We start from the raw sequence: 17,122 nt of genomic DNA, 5'->3' as shown, positions 1-17,122 counted from the left end.
GAATGTTCTGACCTTTCCTATGGCTTTGGTCCAGCTGTGCAGGGCGTCAGCTGTTTCCAGACCAAACTGAAAAAGTTTCTCTGAAGTCAAATACAACTCGAAGGTGTAACGGAACCTGAGAGACAGACGAGGACGCGCGTTAGAGTCTGGAGTCCATGACAACAAAGATCCCATAAAGTTTAATGACATGTGAAAACCTGTCGATGAATCCGTTGTTGCTAGAGGAGTCGGGTCGACTGACTCCCAGACACACAATGTCTTTGACACTGATCTGCATGCAGGGATCAGCTGACCGGTCCGACTCGTAGAAGAGCAGAGACTGATCCACGGAGCACCAGAACTTCTGGAAATCTGACAATGACAACAAAGCAACATCAGCTGACAAGCATTAGTCCAGGTGAGTATCAGATCATTAACATACTCTAGTCACGTGACCTTCAGGTGGACTCCACCCACAGATGTTCCTGATAAAAACCTAAACTCTCCACCGGTCAAGTAGAGCTGAACACTTGGAGGAAATGTCGTCTACAAACACAACAAGTCCAGATGAGTTTGTCTGATACAGAGCTCAAGTCTCTCTTTGACTTCAATAAAATATCTGGACATAGAGTCTGTCTTTGAGCTTTTTGATAGTTGTCATTAAAATGTAGAAGGAGGTGAAGTCTGGAGCAGCTCTTTAGCCAGGACAGATTCTTCCTCCTTCCAACCTGAACCGCCCACCCTCATACCTTCTCTGGTTTTTCTGGACAGTGTTCCTCTGCTGACGGAGCCGGACTTGTAGAGGAAACCCGAGTAAAGGACAGGCTGCATGATCTCATCGTACACGCTGGGATCTGAAACAATCAACCAGTGACTTCAGGTTCAGTTTTCAACCTGGAACAGAGCTCAGCACAGACTGAGTTACATCCTCATATAAATGAAACTTTAGAGGAGTGTCTGGCCTCAGGCCTGCCCTCTGCTGGACAGTCCTCACCTGACTCACTGCAGCCATCCAGCAGGTGGCGATGTCGCTGGTGGCCGGTGGAGTCGTCTGCAGAGTCGTTGGTGAGGCGAGCTGACTCCGCCTCCGAGAATATCTGAGTCACAGTTTTCAGAAGAGTCTGTTCAGAGACCGCCGAGCACAAGACCTGTTAGAGATGACCGAGAACATCCATCATCAGATCCTGCTTCCATTCTGTAAATTACATATTTAAATCGGAGAGGAACACCTAGATTTAGCTTTAATCGGCGCTGCCAGAAACCATTTGACCGGGACCATCGTAACCAACAACAAGTAAAACACTCATACTAGGTCCAGTTAGTCATGTGGCATGGTGCTGGTACAGATTAATGTTGTGGCTGATCGTTTGGTTTCATTCATCAGTGCATTACGTCAGGACCATAGTCTGTAGAACCAGTGGATGCCATGATAGCTCCTGCACATGCACAGGTTTCAAGTTGGTTTGTAAAGAGACAAACCACCTCCCTGCATTTATGGTGGGGAAACCCCATCAGTCGAACCTTGAGCAGCTCCTGCTGGCTGCCGAAGGCCGGGTGGGCAAGGCGGTAGCGTCCCTCTCTGTACTTCTGCTGGATGAAGTCCCTCCTCTGCTCAGGGGAGGCGTCGCAGTCCAGCTCCTCAGACACAGGCAGATGAGACGCCCAGAAGTCATTGGCTCGGTCGTTACCCAGCATGATAAACAGCTGACCAACAAACATACAAACAAACACATAAGCAAACACACAGCAACACACCCTCATGGCAACTGTGCACACAGCCTTCACATGGGGGGAGGTTACATATGTAACTACAGTTCTCTGATGTCTGGGCTGTGTGCTGCAGCTCCACCAGGCTCAGTTCAGTTTTCTTTCTCGAGCGTCAATGAAAGTTCAGATTGTCTCAAGAAGCTTCACTGAAACCTCCAGAGCAGAACTAAGAAAGAAAAACCTTTAACTCTCTTTTATCACATTTATTGCTTTTACACACATTGTAATGTTGATTTGAAAAGCATTATAGAAATAAAGGTTCTTATTCTATTTTAACAGGAAGTAAACTTGGAGCAGAACCAGCTGACAAGGAGGAAACATCTCCTCATAGAAGTTCAGGTTAAAGTTTCAATTAAACGTTAAACGCTGCATCAGCATCTTCATTTTCACCATCGAGTCATCCCGTAAAGCAAATATGCGGAACAGATGTGAACAGAACCAGAGCTGCAGGAGGAACATCTGTAAAGAAGCGTTCTCACCTGGACGATCTCGTTGCTCCACACACTGGTGTCCAGCTTCAGACTCTGAACCTTGGACACCATCGTTCCCAGACCTCTGTGCTGCCCTGAACACACACACATCTACATTTATGATCCTCACCACAGGGACTCATGTCTCCACAAGTGTGGACAAGTGTCTACAGATAGGACGATATCCTCAGACAAACCTTCAGAGTCTATGGCTGAACACCTGAAGCTCCTACCTGCACAGTTCTTGCAGATGACCACACACAGGTTGATGGAGGCCCAGTCGGGGTTCAGGGCCTTGCAGTCAGCACACATCCGGTTAGAGCGGTTGGACCAGATCTTCTCGGCCACCTCGTAATCCGACAGAGTCTCTGCGATCGAGTCCTGCAGCGCCTCCATCCAGTCCCGCTTTTCCCGATCCGACTCGGCCGTGAAGCTAAGGAGGAGCAGAGGCAGTGAGGAGGTTGTTGAACTAAAGACACTGATCCTGTTTGGTTCTGATGGTTCTCACATCAGAACATTCCTCCAAGTGTTCAGCTCTAATGTCTGGTGGGAAGTTTAGGTTTTTATCAGGAACATCTGTGGGTGGAGTCGACATGAAGGTCAATTCAATTCAATTCAATTTTATTTATATAGCGTCAATAACAATACAAATCGTCTCAAGACGCTTTACAAAAACCCGGCCTGAAACCCCCAGAGCAAGCCTGAAGGCAACGGTGGCAGGAAAAACTCCCTTTTAACAGGAAGAAACCTCGAGCAGAACCCAGCTCATATGGAGGAACCCATCTGCCTAAGGCCAGCCACATGACTAGTGTCTGTTAACAACCTGACACTCACCTGGAGATGATCCTGTCTCCAATGATCGGTTCTCTAATGAACCTTTAATGTCAATGACCCTGTTTAGACTTAAACATGTTCAGACTGATGTAGGCAGGTTATATCTCAGTCCCGTTCATCTGCTCAGAGAGAGGTTGTTCAGACATAGACTGTTCCTGAAACTTAACCCCAGCCAGTCCACTTGTCTTTAACATGTTCCGTGACCTGGATCAACCTTCAGACTCTTCTGAAAAATAAAGAGCTGTAGAGTCATAGGTTCTACCTGAAGGTTTTGTACGGAGTGATGAGCTCGAAGCTCTTGTGTTTTCCGTCTCGGATGGTTGCTCCTCGAGCTTCAATCACCGTGATGCCGATTCCATTTCTAAAACACTGCAGACAGAAACAGATTAGACCAATAATCTGATCAGAATCACGTCTGACATCAGAACAGTCAACCTGTTAAATGAGCACATGAGCACAAAAAACTACTTCCTGTCAGCTGATAGATGATGAACATTCACCTGTTCACTCTTGTAGATCCAGATCTGGTCCGTGTTGATGGCAGCGTAGACTCTGGACTTGGTTCCTTTCAGTTCCAGGGCTCCGTGTTTCTGGCAGTGAGATCCAGGACCAAACCGGCGACGCCCAAACACCATCTGATCCCGGACATGCTCCTGCAATGTGGCCACCCAGCGCCGTCTCAGGACTGACAGAGGAAACAGACAAACCTGCTGATAACTTTCACTAATCATCTCCTAATAAATGAACATCAGGTGAGGAGTTTCCAGGAGGGACAGAAACATGGAGGTAGAAAAACAAGATGAACCGAGATGGAATCAATGTGGACAGAGATGATGGAGACATGGAGACATCATGGTCGTCTTCTTCTACTCTATTCAGGACTGAAGGAGGACACCTCCTCCTTTTCTTCTTCTTCTTCTCCTCTTTGTCAGTAAGCTTCTGTAGTGATTGATGTTTGATTCGGTCTCCATAGAAACGGTTCGTATCGATCATCAGATGATGAATGACGTGGTTCTGGTTAAGGGATTCTGGTTTTGTTTCTGTTTCAGACCTGGTCCTGGTTCTGTTTCTAATTCAGACCTGTTCAGACCTGGCTCAGGTTCCGGTTCTCGCAAGGACCTGTTCAGACCTGGTTCTTGTTAAGACCTGGTTCTGATTGTGGGATGTGTGTGTTCACCTTCAGTGTCCGCCTTGAACACGAAGACCCTTTGACGCGTCACTATTTCAAACTTGCTATCCTTGGCAGGGCGGGCCATCTGGATGGCAGCCAATGGGACCACTCCTTTGGGGTAGACGTCCTGTAGAGGACAGGTCAATCAATCAAAGTCTAAACATCAAGACGCGCCATGAAAACCTTGGCAAGAAGCTACACACTGAGCAGAGCTCTCGGGTTAGCGCCGAGCTAACTGGCCACCATGATTAGGTGCGTTGGATTCGTGCTGCAGGGACATGTAACAAAGTTCATATTTAAAAATATCAGGGCTGAGGGTGACCCGGTACCTTGTCACTGCCAAAGTACATCAGGTTCTTGCCATCAAACTTCACGTAGCGCTTCTGGAAAACATAGTTCCTGAAAAATAAAACACATCACATGACCACAGCAGTCGAGACACCTGATTGGTCCACACGATTATGAGTACCATCAACCACGAGTGTGAGATGACTGAGAGAGAGAGAGCCCTGAAGGCCACATCAAAGAAAAGGTTTGAAGATCAGAGAGGACAAACACACCGAGAGGAGGAAGAGGAGGAGGAGAGGAAGGTGACGAGGCAGAGGCAGCTCCTCAAGAGGGAGGAGACACAGGGAGGAGCAGAGAGGAGCAGCAGAGCAGCCAGCGCTGACCTCCGACCCCTGACGAGAAAGACACAAACACTGGTGAACTAAAGCTGAGCACCTCTGTTAATCAAACACACCCCAGGTCTAACCAGATGTGTTAATCAAACACACCCCAGGTCTAACCAGATCTGTAAATCAAACACACCCCAGGTCTAACCAGATCTGTAAATCAAACACACCCCAGGTCTAACCAGATGTGTTAATCAAACACACCCCAGGTCTAACCAGATCTGTAAATCAAACACACCCCAAGTCTAACCAGATGTGTTAATCAAACACACCCCAGGTCTAACCAGATGTGTAAATCAAACACACCCCAGGTCAAACACACCCCAGGTCTAACCAGATCTGTAAATCAAACACACCCCAGGTCTAACCAGATATGTTAATCAAACACACCCCAGGTCTAACCAGATGTGTTAATCGAACACACCCCAGGTCTAACCAGATGTGTTAATCGAACACCCCAAGGCTAACCAGATGTGTAAATCAAACACACCCCAGGTCTAACCAGATGTGTAAATCAAACACACCCCAGGTCAAACACACCCCAGGTCTAACCAGATCTGTTAATCAAACACACCCCAGGTCTAACCAGATATGTTAATCAAACACACCCCAGGTCTAACCAGATGTGTTAATCGAACACCCCAAGGCTAACCAGATGTGTAAATCAAACACACCCCAGGTCTAACCAGATGTGTTAATCGAACACACCCCAGGTCTAACCAGATCTGTTAATCAAACACACCCCAGGTCTAACCAGTGTTGTTAATCAAACACACCCCAAGTCTAACCAGATCTGTTAATCAAACACACCCCAGGTCTAACCAGTGTTGTTAATCAAACACACCCCAGGTCTAACCAGTGTTGTTAATCAAACACACCCCAAGTCTAACCAGATATGTTAATCAAACACACCCCAAGGCTAACCAGATGTGTAAATCAAACACACCCCAGGTCTAACCAGATGTGTTAATCGAACACACCCCAGGTCTAACCAGATCTGTAAATCAAACACACCCCAGGTCTAACCAGATGTGTAAATCAAACACACCCCAGGTCAAACACACCCCAGGTCTAACCAGATCTGTAAATCAAACACACCCCAGGTCTAACCAGTGTTGTTAATCAAACACACCCCAGGTCTAACCAGATGTCTAAATCAAACACACCCCAGGTCTAACCAGATCTGTTAATCAAACACACCCCATGTCTAACCAGATGTGTAAATCAAACTCACCCCAGGTCTAACCAGATATGTTAATCAAACACACCCCAGGTCTAACCAGATCTGTAAATCAAACACACCCCAGGTCTAACCAGATGTGTAAATCAAACACACCCCAGGTCTAACCAGTGTTGTTAATCAAACACACCCCAAGTCTAACCAGATGTGTAAATCAAACACACCCCAGGTCTAACCAGATGTGTTAATCAAACACACCCCAGGTCTAACCAGATCTGTAAATCAAACACACCCCAGGTCTAACCAGTGTTGTTAATCAAACACACCCCAAGGCTAACCAGATGTGTAAATCAAACACACCCCAGGTCTAACCAGATGTGTTAATCGAACACACCCCAGGTCTAACCAGATCTGTAAATCAAACACACCCCAGGTCTAACCAGATGTGTTAATCAAACACACCCCAGGTCTAACCAGATGTGTAAATCAAACACACCCCAGGTCAAACACACCCCAGGTCTAACCAGATCTGTTAATCAAACACACCCCAAGTCTAACCAGATATGTTAATCAAACACACCCCAGGTCTAACCAGATGTGTTAATCGAACACACCCCAAGGCTAACCAGATGTGTAAATCAAACACACCCCAGGTCTAACCAGATGTGTTAATCGAACACACCCCAGGTCTAACCAGATCTGTTAATCAAACACACCCCAGGTCTAACCAGTGTTGTTAATCAAACACACCCCAAGTCTAACCAGATATGTTAATCAAACACACCCCAAGGCTAACCAGATGTGTAAATCAAACACACCCCAGGTCTAACCAGATGTGTTAATCGAACACACCCCAGGTCTAACCAGATCTGTAAATCAAACACACCCCAGGTCTAACCAGATGTGTAAATCAAACACACCCCAGGTCAAACACACCCCAGGTCTAACCAGATCTGTAAATCAAACACACCCCAGGTCTAACCAGTGTTGTTAATCAAACACACCCCAGGTCTAACCAGATGTCTAAATCAAACACACCCCAGGTCTAACCAGATCTGTTAATCAAACACACCCCAGGTCTAACCAGATGTGTAAATCAAACTCACCCCAGGTCTAACCAGATGTGTTAATCAAACACACCCCAGGTCTAACCAGATGTGTAAATCAAACTCACCCCAGGTCTAACCAGATGTGTTAATCAAACACACCCCAGGTCTAACCAGATGTGTAAATCAAACACACCCCAGGTCTAACCAGATGTGTAAATCAAACACACCCCAAGTCTAACCAGTGTTGTTAATCAAACACACCCCAAGTCTAACCAGATGTGTAAATCAAACACACCCCAGGTCTAACCAGTGCAGTAAATCAAACTCACCCCTGTGGCGACAGCTTGTCCAGCCAGCCACTGATGATGGGTGGGGCTCTCTCAGTCAGGGAGGTGTAGCTGGCGTAGGGGGAGATTGTCAGGTCCTCATCAGCCTCTGAGAGGAAGGTGTGGGGGGGCAGGGAGTGAAAGCTGGCGAGGGGTGGAGCTTCTCCCACGGTGCTATAACCCTGCGAGTCCCCGGAGTGAAGAGGCTGAGACAAGCGCTTCGTCCAGGAGAACTTGTGACTCCTACAGGTTCAAAGAAGAACTGTAACCACATCAATACCACCCTAGGAGGATCCAGATCGAGGTCTAGATCAAGATCTGGATCAGAATCCAGGTCCAGATCCAGATCCAGATCCAGATCCAGATCAGAATCCAGTCCAGATGCTCGTATGGATACAGATCTAGATCAGAATCCAGGTCCAGATCCAGGTACATGTTATACTCCAGAACAGTGAATGAGTTCAGCTGAGACAAAATTCAAGTCAGTTTTCTGATCAAATAAATCATAAAAAACTAAAACTGTCATGCAGATGTACAGCTATGGTAGCTATGCTATCCTTTAATATGCCATGCTATGCTATGCTATGCTATGCTATGCTAGTTATGGTACAGTGTCCAGTGGTCCAGGATGGTTTCTCTGTGTGCGGATTAGGGCTGGGCGATAAAACGATAACGATATATATCGTGATAGACACGTGATCGATATCAATAGAAAATACGTTCGATAGAATGTTCGATAATTTCACTTGAACTCCGTTAGAGAAAAATAGGAAGAAAACCCAGAGCCAGAACTGCAAGTCATTCTGGGGGATGTAGGCAGAGGAAGGGCTTTAGCCTCTCGACCTATCACGGCCCAGCTAAGCCAGGTTGGTGGCATCAACAATAACACCAAAAGAAAAAAAAAAAAAGAACGGCGTGGAGTGAAAGGAGAATAGGACTCAACTGAGCCGGTTAAATAGACTCTAGATTCATGATTCTTGAGTCGTCTTTGATGACCGGTTATATGAGCCGAATCTTTTTTTCCACCGCTACTGAATATTAATTGAAAATGAATGACAATTAAATGCTATTGAATATGTGATTGTTATCATTTTTAAAAATTAAAGTGACGGGTAAAAATGGGTTATGATGGGATTTTTATGACCCTGTCAGTCAAAATGACAGACAACGAAAAAGTCGAGCGCAACCTCTGATCAAGAGGAACACGGCTGCAGAGCCATACGACAAAACATCAAAGCGATATAAAGAAATAACGGATGCAGTTCAGCACAGTTGAGAAGTCTGCGTAGAACAGGTTAAAAAAATGAATCAATAATTATCGATATCGACTGATATGAAACACTGATATCGTGATACATTTTTCAGCCGTATCGCCCAGCCCTAGCGCGGATCATTGGTCTCAGCTTCATGGAGACACTTCTTGTGAGTATCTCTGGCCTGGAGTTGTGCGTTTCCTGTGGAGCTCTATACTACATCTGTTGTCGTGGTCTCATCAGCCTGCCCAGTCTTCATGGAATCCTGCAGTTCTCCACTCCTACCTGAATGAACAATTCTCCAACCTGCCTATGATTCCTCTTACATTTTCAAACTGTCATGTAACATCATCAGTTTGTATCATCAGATTCCACATGTACACTTTAGTCAGATATGTGTATCTATGACAGATGTATGTTTATCTTGCTGTTCTCTTCTCTCTTTCTTCTGTCTGTACCCGGCTGGCCTTAGGCAGATGGGTCCCTCCATATGAGCTGGGTTCTGCTCAAGGTTTCTTCCTGTTAAAAGGGAGTTTTTCCTGCCACCGTCGCCTTCAGGCTGCTCTGGGGGTTTCAGGCCGGGTTTTTATAAAGCGTCTTGAGACGATTTGTATTGTTATTGACGCTACATAAATAAAATTGAATTGAAATTGAATTGAATTACCCATAATTGTCTGAAGGCTCCTCCTTCCTCGTCTCTCTTCCTTCCAGTCGGCTTCTTTCACTCTGCAGGATAAAGATTTGTGACGGTCTCAGTGACAGTCTCTTAAAGATGAACCACACGATGGAGGATCAGAGTTACCTCACTGGTGAATGTTGGTCTCCTGGTCTGGAAAACTGTCTCACAGTACGGACTGATCTCCTCCTCAGGGTCGTCTGTCGACGCTGTTTGACACAACTCATTCTGATTTATTTATATATTTCCAGAAAGTTAAAGGTGTATCCCATTTATTTTGAAGTCACATCCAACAAATAATAACTGGCTCAACTGAAGGTTGAGAGAGATGGAGGAAGCTCATTCATTCTGATTTATTTCACTTTTAACTTTTAACTAAGAATCAGAATCTGTCAGAATCAAACCAGAACAAACTTGAACAAAGAATCTAAATACTTTTCTTTTTCTGCTAAAATCATATCGTCTGAACTCACCTCTGGCTGATCCTGAAGAGTTGTTACTTAAAGTGCTGCCACTAGAAACACAAACATGCCAGTCAATCAAAAACTGAATTAAAGGAGAGCGCCACATTTTGCTAACCTAGCCCTCAGAGGAACCTACCTGTTCCTCTCCTGGTTTCTCTCCTGGGTTTGTCTGGGGGGAGTCTGAGGACCTGACTGCTGGCTGAAGGAACTCCTCCCTCCACCGGGAGCAGTAGAGCTGGGCAAAGTGCCCCAGTAGATCTCATTGGAGACCATCTCCACCCCTCCTCCTCTGGGACTAGCCGAGGGTCCAGAGTTCCTGCTGCTGTTGACACTTCCTGGACAGGAAGCAGCCTGGTTCTGCGCTGAGCAGACAGGAGAAGAAGAGCCCTGGATCCCACGGTTGAGCCTCGGGGGAACAGGAGGCACCGACCCTGCGGCGTCTGATAGGGACAAGCTGCGACTGGGCCTGGTCCTCCCCGCCTGGCTCTGCCTCCTGCTGAGGGAGGCTGACTCAGAGCTGTGGTCGCCTGACGTCAGAGCCTCCAGCACACTAAAGCAGATGGAGTCCTGGGAAAGCCTCCTGGGTGAGGGCACTCCAGGGTCTGTCGGGGGACAGAAGTGGACAGGTGTGGTCCTGCGGCGGTTGAAGACGGTTCTTGGTTTTGGGACCGGCTTCACCATTGCTCTGCTGTCAGAGTTCGTAAGCATGGCCGACAGATTGGGAGCTGAACTGTTCCTGAACGCCTCAAAGTTAACGGGTCCCACTGACCGACGGGGTGACCTGCCACAACCTCGCTCTGTCACTGACTGACAGCGGTCACGTGGGTGATCAGGCTTCTGATTAGCTCTTTGACCGTCTGTCCTCTGGATGTGACTGACCAATCGTAGGATTCTCTTCCTGTGTCCAGTGGCGGTTATACCCAGACTGACCAATGCCTCGTGGTCCAGGTGTGTGAAGTCTCTGGCCGACAGGAGGCGAGCTCGACGGAAGGTGTCTAGGTACCTGCAAAGACAACAGAAATGTACGTCATCGCTATGACGGCCACGACAAAACTAAACATCCAACTGAAATTGCAGTAAAAACATCACTATGATCCTGGAGGCTGCTGCTACAAACAAACTGGAACTGGTCTCATTGGTTGGTTTGTAGCTGTGATCTGATTGGTTCATGTGGTTCCTGTGGACCATGTGTTTCATTTGGATCATGTGGTTCCTGTGGATGATGTGTTTCATGTGGCTTATATGGATCATGTGCTTCCTGTGGTTAATGTGGATCATGTAGCCTGTGTGGATCATGTGGTTCCTGTGGATCATGTGGACCTTGTGGATCATGTGGATCATGTGGTTCCTGTGGACCATGTGGCTTGTTGGATCACGTGGATCATGTGTAACATGTGAATCGCGTGGATTGTGTGAATCGTGTTGTTGCCATTGACATTTATATTACACTTGTATGCTTGCCTTTTTTGTTTTACTGCTTTGAGTTCCGTTCATGCTTCAGGCCATGTTATCTCTGTAAGGGAGGCCTAGCGGAAAGGCAAGAGAGGAGTGAACAATGTGACCTTCAGCAGATATGGGGTATAAAGTAAATTTGTTTTGTGAATCATGTGGTTCTGTGGTTCCTGTGGTTCCTGTGGATCATGTGGATCATGTGGTTCTGTGGATCATGTGGATCATGTAGATCATGTGGTTCTGTGGATCATGTGGATCATGTGGATCATGTTGATCCTGTTGTTCCTGTGGATCATGTGGATCATGTGGATCATGTAGATCATGTGGTTCTGTGGATCATGTGGATCATGTGGATCATGTGGATCATGTGGTTCTGTGGATCATGTGGATCATGTGGATCATGTGGTTCTGTGGATCATGTGGATCATGTGGATCCTGTGGATTCTGTTGTTCCTGTGGATCATGTGGATCATGTGGATCATGTGGATCCTGTGGATCCTGTGGTTCTGTGGATCATGTGGATGATGTGGATCATGTGGTTCTGTGGATCATGTGGATGATGTGGATCATGTTGATCCTGTTGTTCCTGTGGATCATGTGGATCATGTGGATCATGTGGATCCTGTGGTTCTGTGGATCATGTGGATTGGCAATATTGTCCACCGTGTTTGGTACCGACCTCTCCAGATGGATCGCTGAAAGAAGCGTCTCAACCGGCGTGCTTCCATCCAGCGAGGACATCATGACCAACATGGAGTCCGGCTTTGTCTCCTCCACCTGTAGAGAACACCGTGGCCATAACGGACCTACAGCAGGGACAGGGGACAGCTGTCCATCTGCAAGACACAAACACAAAACACAACAGTTAAAACAACACTGCCGCTAGCAGTTCTTACAGCAGAGACGGTGTAGAGACGACCGTTCAGAATCAGAAAGACACAGAAGATGAGGACAACAATGTCCAACTATATGTTGACAACCCAAATCTGATAATATCCAACCCAACCAATCAAGCCTTCTGTAATCCATCCTCCATCCAGCAGGAGGCTCTGAACCATTACCTCCCTGACCAGTGATAAATTAAATCAGTCTTATTGACCTCTGGAGGTTGACATCTTCTTACCTTTGTATTGATCTACTGATTATTGATTATCTGATGACCGACCTACTTATTGTGTGCCAGTTTTATTGTTTCCATCCAACCTTTAAACCCCAGCAGCGTCCACTGATCACACACTAATACATCTAAAAATGATTTCTCCAAAATTCTACAATGAGCCCTGAGCGTCACTACACTGTGTCTGCATCATGAGGCCAGAGTCCGTTTGAGCCACTCCACATGTGGATCAGCTGATGAGGCAGTGACGTTACCGTGAAGAGGATAACAGCTGGATAACGCCCGAGTATCGTTCAGTTTCACACTGCGCTCAGAATCAGTGAGATTCAAACTGCTCTGACTCTCTGAGTATCTGACTCTCTGACTCTGTGAGCATCTGAGTATCTAAGTATCTCCTGCCTGCCCATGAGCTGTGACTCAGTTGACTGTTAAAGTGACGATGAGCAAAGAAAAGAAAATCTGAGTAAAAATAAAACGCACACAGAGGTCGGTCAGCAGCGTTCAGGAGGAAGACAAAAGCCGAAGAGGAAGTGAGTCAGAGCAGCTTCCTCCTGTCGACCTTTTTCCTCCTCCAGACTGTAGTGGTGTGAGATCACAGGGTTTCTATGACAACAACTTCTCTGATGGAAATATATGATGGAAATAATATTAACTTGGACAAAGGAGGTTTCTACAGCTGATCAAGGTGACGTCCACAGATTATAATTATTATTATTATTATTATTTATTCTTTCCAGTCAAATCCTGGATCAGCTGATCAGATCATCTGAATCAGAACAGTGAAGAGACTTCAGTTTAAAGGAGGAAGTCACCGTTCGTAAGGTGGTGACTCAACAAATCCCTTCAAATGAAAACATAACAAACAAAAACCCTGGATTTTTAAAGAGCAGCTGCTGGAGGAAGTGTCCTCGAGTGATTAGCCTCAGAAAAAGTGGACTGGCAGAAGCAAGAAAGTCTAATCTGAGAAACAGAGCCACATGCCAGAAACCAGTGGCAGGAAGGTGGTGGAAAGGAAAGGCTGCAGGAGGATATGGACCCTCCCATCCGACTTCCACTTTTAAACACTACAGGCCAAAGCAGCTGGGAGATGAGTTTAGAGGCCTGAGCTCTGATCTGGCCCAGATGGGGCTGGGCCTGAGGCTGGAGCTGAGGCTGGAGCTGAGGCTGGAGCTGAGGCTGGAGCTGAGGCTGGAGCTGAGGGCCAGGAGTTGAACCTCAGACTGGGCTCGAGGGCCTGAGGGCCTGAGGTTTGGCCTGAGGCTAGGCCTGGAGCTAGACCTGAGGCTGGAGCTGAGGCTGGAGCTGAGGGCCAGAAGTTGAACCTCAGACTGGGCTCGAGGGCCTGAGGGCCTGTGGGCTGGAGCTGAGAGCCTGAGGCAGGAGCTGAGGGCCTGAAGCTGAACCTGAGGCTGGGCTTGATGGCCTGAGGGCCTGAGGGCCTGAAGCTAGATCTGAAGCTGGAGCTGAGGCTGGAGCTGAGGCTGGAGCTGAGGGCCTGAAGCTGAACCTGAGGCTGGGCTTGATGGCCTGATGGCCTGAGGGCCTGAGGGCCTGAAGCTAGATCTGAAGCTGGAGCTGAGGCTGGAGCTGAGGCTGGAGCTGAGGGCCTGAAGCTGAACCTGAGGCTGGGCTTGATGGCCTGAGGGCCTAAGGCTGGGTCTGGAGCTAGATCTGAGGCTGGAACTGAGTGCCTGAGGGCCTGAAGCTGAACCTTAGGCTGGGCTTGATGGCCTGAGGGCCTAAGGCTGGGTCTGGAGCTAGATCTGAGGCTAGAACTGAGTGCCTGAGGGCCTGAGCGCTTGAGGGCCTGGATGTAGCTTCTCCTTGTCCATGTGCTTTGATCTCCTCTATGTTCTGATCACATTCCTTCAGACGTGACTCAAGCTGTGTTTTTTTCCACAGATCTCAGTGAACATCTTGTTGTCCAGCATCTACAGCATCTACACTCACCTTACTTCCTACAATTTACAAACAACACAATCCATCACCAACGCATTTTCACAAACTGGACATCAACGTGGTTCAAAGCATCTCATGACGTCCCAGATGTGTCTAAACACTTGGGGAACGTACAAACACTCATCAATTCATTTTCTATCAAACTCCAAATCAGCTGATCATTATTCTCATGTTGGGTCTATACACTAAAGAAGAGTCAGAACGCCTGAAAACCAAAAAAGACAGGATGCTCCATGATCAACTACCTTCAGTCAGTCTGTATCTCTGACCTCTGACCTGCTCAGTAACGTGACAGTTAACAGATCCTGACAGGGAACAACATTTGAACTGGAACAGGAACAAGTCTAATTTTGTTTGGGGATGTCCTGGTCAGTGTCAGGACCAGATTTAGTATTTATTTAGTATTACTTATGAACGTCACTAAACATGTCTCGAAGTAGAGATGTAGAAATGTGATTTAGTCTGAGTATAAAGATATTTAAGTTTGTTAGCTTTGTTTGAAGGGGTTCTGTGATAAGAGCTGAGATTTATTGAACTTATTGTAGAAAAAACATCACAATGACAAAAGTCATTATCAGTCATTCACAAAAAATATATTTATAATTAGACTAAATCAGATCAGGACCCAGATATGCTGACACTCAATGTTAAAGGTACTTATATTCAGATTCAGAAAACTTTATTTGTCCCCGGGGGGCAATTTAAGGACACCTATACTTTATATAGACGCTACTGTGTCTATAGATAGGCATATATCTATATATGGAGAGACCTAGAGAAGTCAATAACATTTAAACCATCTTGTGACAGTTCAATGTTCTGCTGGGAAACTTCTGGACCTGGCATTCATTGGTGTGGATGTTAGCTAGACATGTAGCACCCACCTAGGACCAGACCAGGCACCCCCACCTAGACCAGACCAGGCACCCCCACCCCATAGCAATGACACTCCTTTCAGTTTCTTGTGTTTTCTCTGGTGAAACAAAAACATCCCAAAGTGTGACTCCCCCTTCTCCCTCCCTCTCCCTCCCCCTCTTGTCCTGCTGTAGTCAGTGGATGTGCAGCAGAACAAACACAGGATACAGCTGTCCTTCAAGCTGCAGCAGAGGAAACAGCGTCTCTCTTCAGGGTTCCCATGGTGACGTCGAACAGGCGTTAAAGCCACATGAAGCCAGGTTAACTATGACCAGGTTAGACTGAGACACAGTCGTAGGGCTGAAGGCGATGTGTTCAGAGGCTTAGACAGAGTCTTCATTCAGACTCTCCCTGAACACCAAACACACCCTTTCCTCCTCGTCACATTCCTTCCATCTCTTCCTACAGAACCAGCAGATAACAGGAAGTAGTTCTCTAATGGCTGCAGGTCCTCACAAGAATCTAAAGTCAACATGAACATTGAGGCTCAACTCAAACGGTGGGCGACACTGAGCCTCTATTGTATCCAACAGAAGGTCTTTGTTCCTGAGCTGGAACTGGAACCACTCACTGAGGCTCACTGGGAACTCTGACATCACTCTGACATCACTCTGACATGTCTGACATCACTGACATCACTAACATCACTCTGACATCACTCTGACATCACTCTGACATGTCTGACATCACTGACATCTCTAACATCACTAACATCACTCTGACATCACTCTGACATCACTCTGACATCACTCTGACATGTCTGACATCACTCTGACATCACTGACATCACTCTGACATCACTCTCTGACTCCTGTCTCTCTGACTCCTGTCTCTCTGAGTCCTCTCTCTGAGTTCTGTCTCTCTGACTCCTGTCTCTCTGACTCCTGTCTCTGAGTCCTCTCTCTGAGTCCTGTCTCTCTGAGTCCTCTCTCTCTGACTCCTCTCTCTGAGTCCTCTCTCTGAGTCCTCTCTCTGAGTTCTGTCTCTCTGACTCCTGTCTCTCTGACTCCTCTCTCTGAGTCCTCTCTCTGAGTTCTGTCTCTCTGACTCCTGTCTCTGAGTCCTGTCTCTCTGAGTTCTGTCTCTCTGACTCCTGTCTCTGAGTCCTGTCTCTGAGTCCTGTCTCTCTGAGGTCTGTCTCTCTGAGTCCTGTCTCTGAGTCCTGTGTCTCTGAGTTCTGTCTCTCTGAGTCCTGTGTCTCTGAGTCCTGTCTGTCTGATTCCTGTCTCTGACTCCTCTCTCTGAGTTCTGTCTCTCTGAGTCCTCTCTCTGAGTCCTCTCTCTGAATTCTGTCTCTCTGAGTCCTCTCTCTGAGTTCTGTCTCTCTGAGTCCTCTCTCTCTGACTCCTGTCTCTGAGTCCTCTCTCTGAGTCCTCTCTCTGAGTTCTGTCTCTCTGAGTCCTCTCTCTCTGATTCCTGTCTCTCTGAGTCCTCTCTCTGAGTTCTGTCTCTCTGACTCCTGTCTCTCTGAGTCCTCTCTCTGAGTTCTGTCTCTCTGACTCCTGTCTCTCTGAGGTCTGTCTCTCTGAGTCCTGTCTCTGAGTTCTGTCTCTCTGACTCCTGTCTCTCTGACTCCTGTCTCTCTGAGTCCTCTCTCTGAGTTCTGTCTCTCTGACTCCTGTCTCTCTGACTCCTGTCTCTCTGAGTCCTCTCTCTGAGTTCTGTCTCTCTGAGTCCTGTCTCTGAGTCCTGTGTCTCTGAGTTCTGTCTCTCTGAGTCCTGTCTCTCTGAGTCCTGTCTCTCTGAGGTCTGTCTCTCTGAGTCCTGTCTCTGAGTCATGTGTCTCTGAGTTCTGTCTCTCTGACTCCTGTCTCTCTGAGTCCTCTCTCTGAGTTC

The 17,122-nt window shown here is 47.1% G+C and overlaps 1 protein-coding gene across 1 annotated transcript in view; it reads right to left on the bottom strand.

Annotated features, from left to right (window-relative positions):
- arap3 (ArfGAP with RhoGAP domain, ankyrin repeat and PH domain 3) overlaps nucleotides 1-17,122 on the bottom strand; it is a 29,710-nt gene that overhangs the window by 11,096 nt on the left and 1,492 nt on the right. The window contains exons 2-18 of the mRNA XM_084549999.1: nucleotides 11,975-12,131; nucleotides 9,980-10,846; nucleotides 9,853-9,893; nucleotides 9,506-9,588; nucleotides 9,368-9,429; nucleotides 7,454-7,693; nucleotides 4,551-4,620; nucleotides 4,228-4,348; nucleotides 3,551-3,735; nucleotides 3,313-3,419; nucleotides 2,450-2,649; nucleotides 2,226-2,311; nucleotides 1,501-1,683; nucleotides 974-1,127; nucleotides 729-833; nucleotides 198-351; nucleotides 13-115 (exon numbers count right to left, since the gene is read on the bottom strand). Coding sequence (XP_084406125.1) covers nucleotides 13-115; nucleotides 198-351; nucleotides 729-833; nucleotides 974-1,127; nucleotides 1,501-1,683; nucleotides 2,226-2,311; nucleotides 2,450-2,649; nucleotides 3,313-3,419; nucleotides 3,551-3,735; nucleotides 4,228-4,348; nucleotides 4,551-4,620; nucleotides 7,454-7,693; nucleotides 9,368-9,429; nucleotides 9,506-9,588; nucleotides 9,853-9,893; nucleotides 9,980-10,846; nucleotides 11,975-12,048 — 2,835 coding nt within the window. The 5' untranslated portion in view covers nucleotides 12,049-12,131. The remainder of the gene's footprint in view (nucleotides 1-12; nucleotides 116-197; nucleotides 352-728; nucleotides 834-973; nucleotides 1,128-1,500; nucleotides 1,684-2,225; nucleotides 2,312-2,449; nucleotides 2,650-3,312; nucleotides 3,420-3,550; nucleotides 3,736-4,227; nucleotides 4,349-4,550; nucleotides 4,621-7,453; nucleotides 7,694-9,367; nucleotides 9,430-9,505; nucleotides 9,589-9,852; nucleotides 9,894-9,979; nucleotides 10,847-11,974; nucleotides 12,132-17,122) is intronic.

This window comes from Chelon labrosus, assembly GCF_963514085.1.
Source record: "Chelon labrosus genome assembly, chromosome: 8".
Classification (NCBI taxonomy): domain Eukaryota; kingdom Metazoa; phylum Chordata; class Actinopteri; order Mugiliformes; family Mugilidae; genus Chelon; species Chelon labrosus.
The sequence above is the reverse complement of the archived record's forward strand: the minus strand, read 5'-3'. Positions and strand labels throughout refer to the sequence as shown.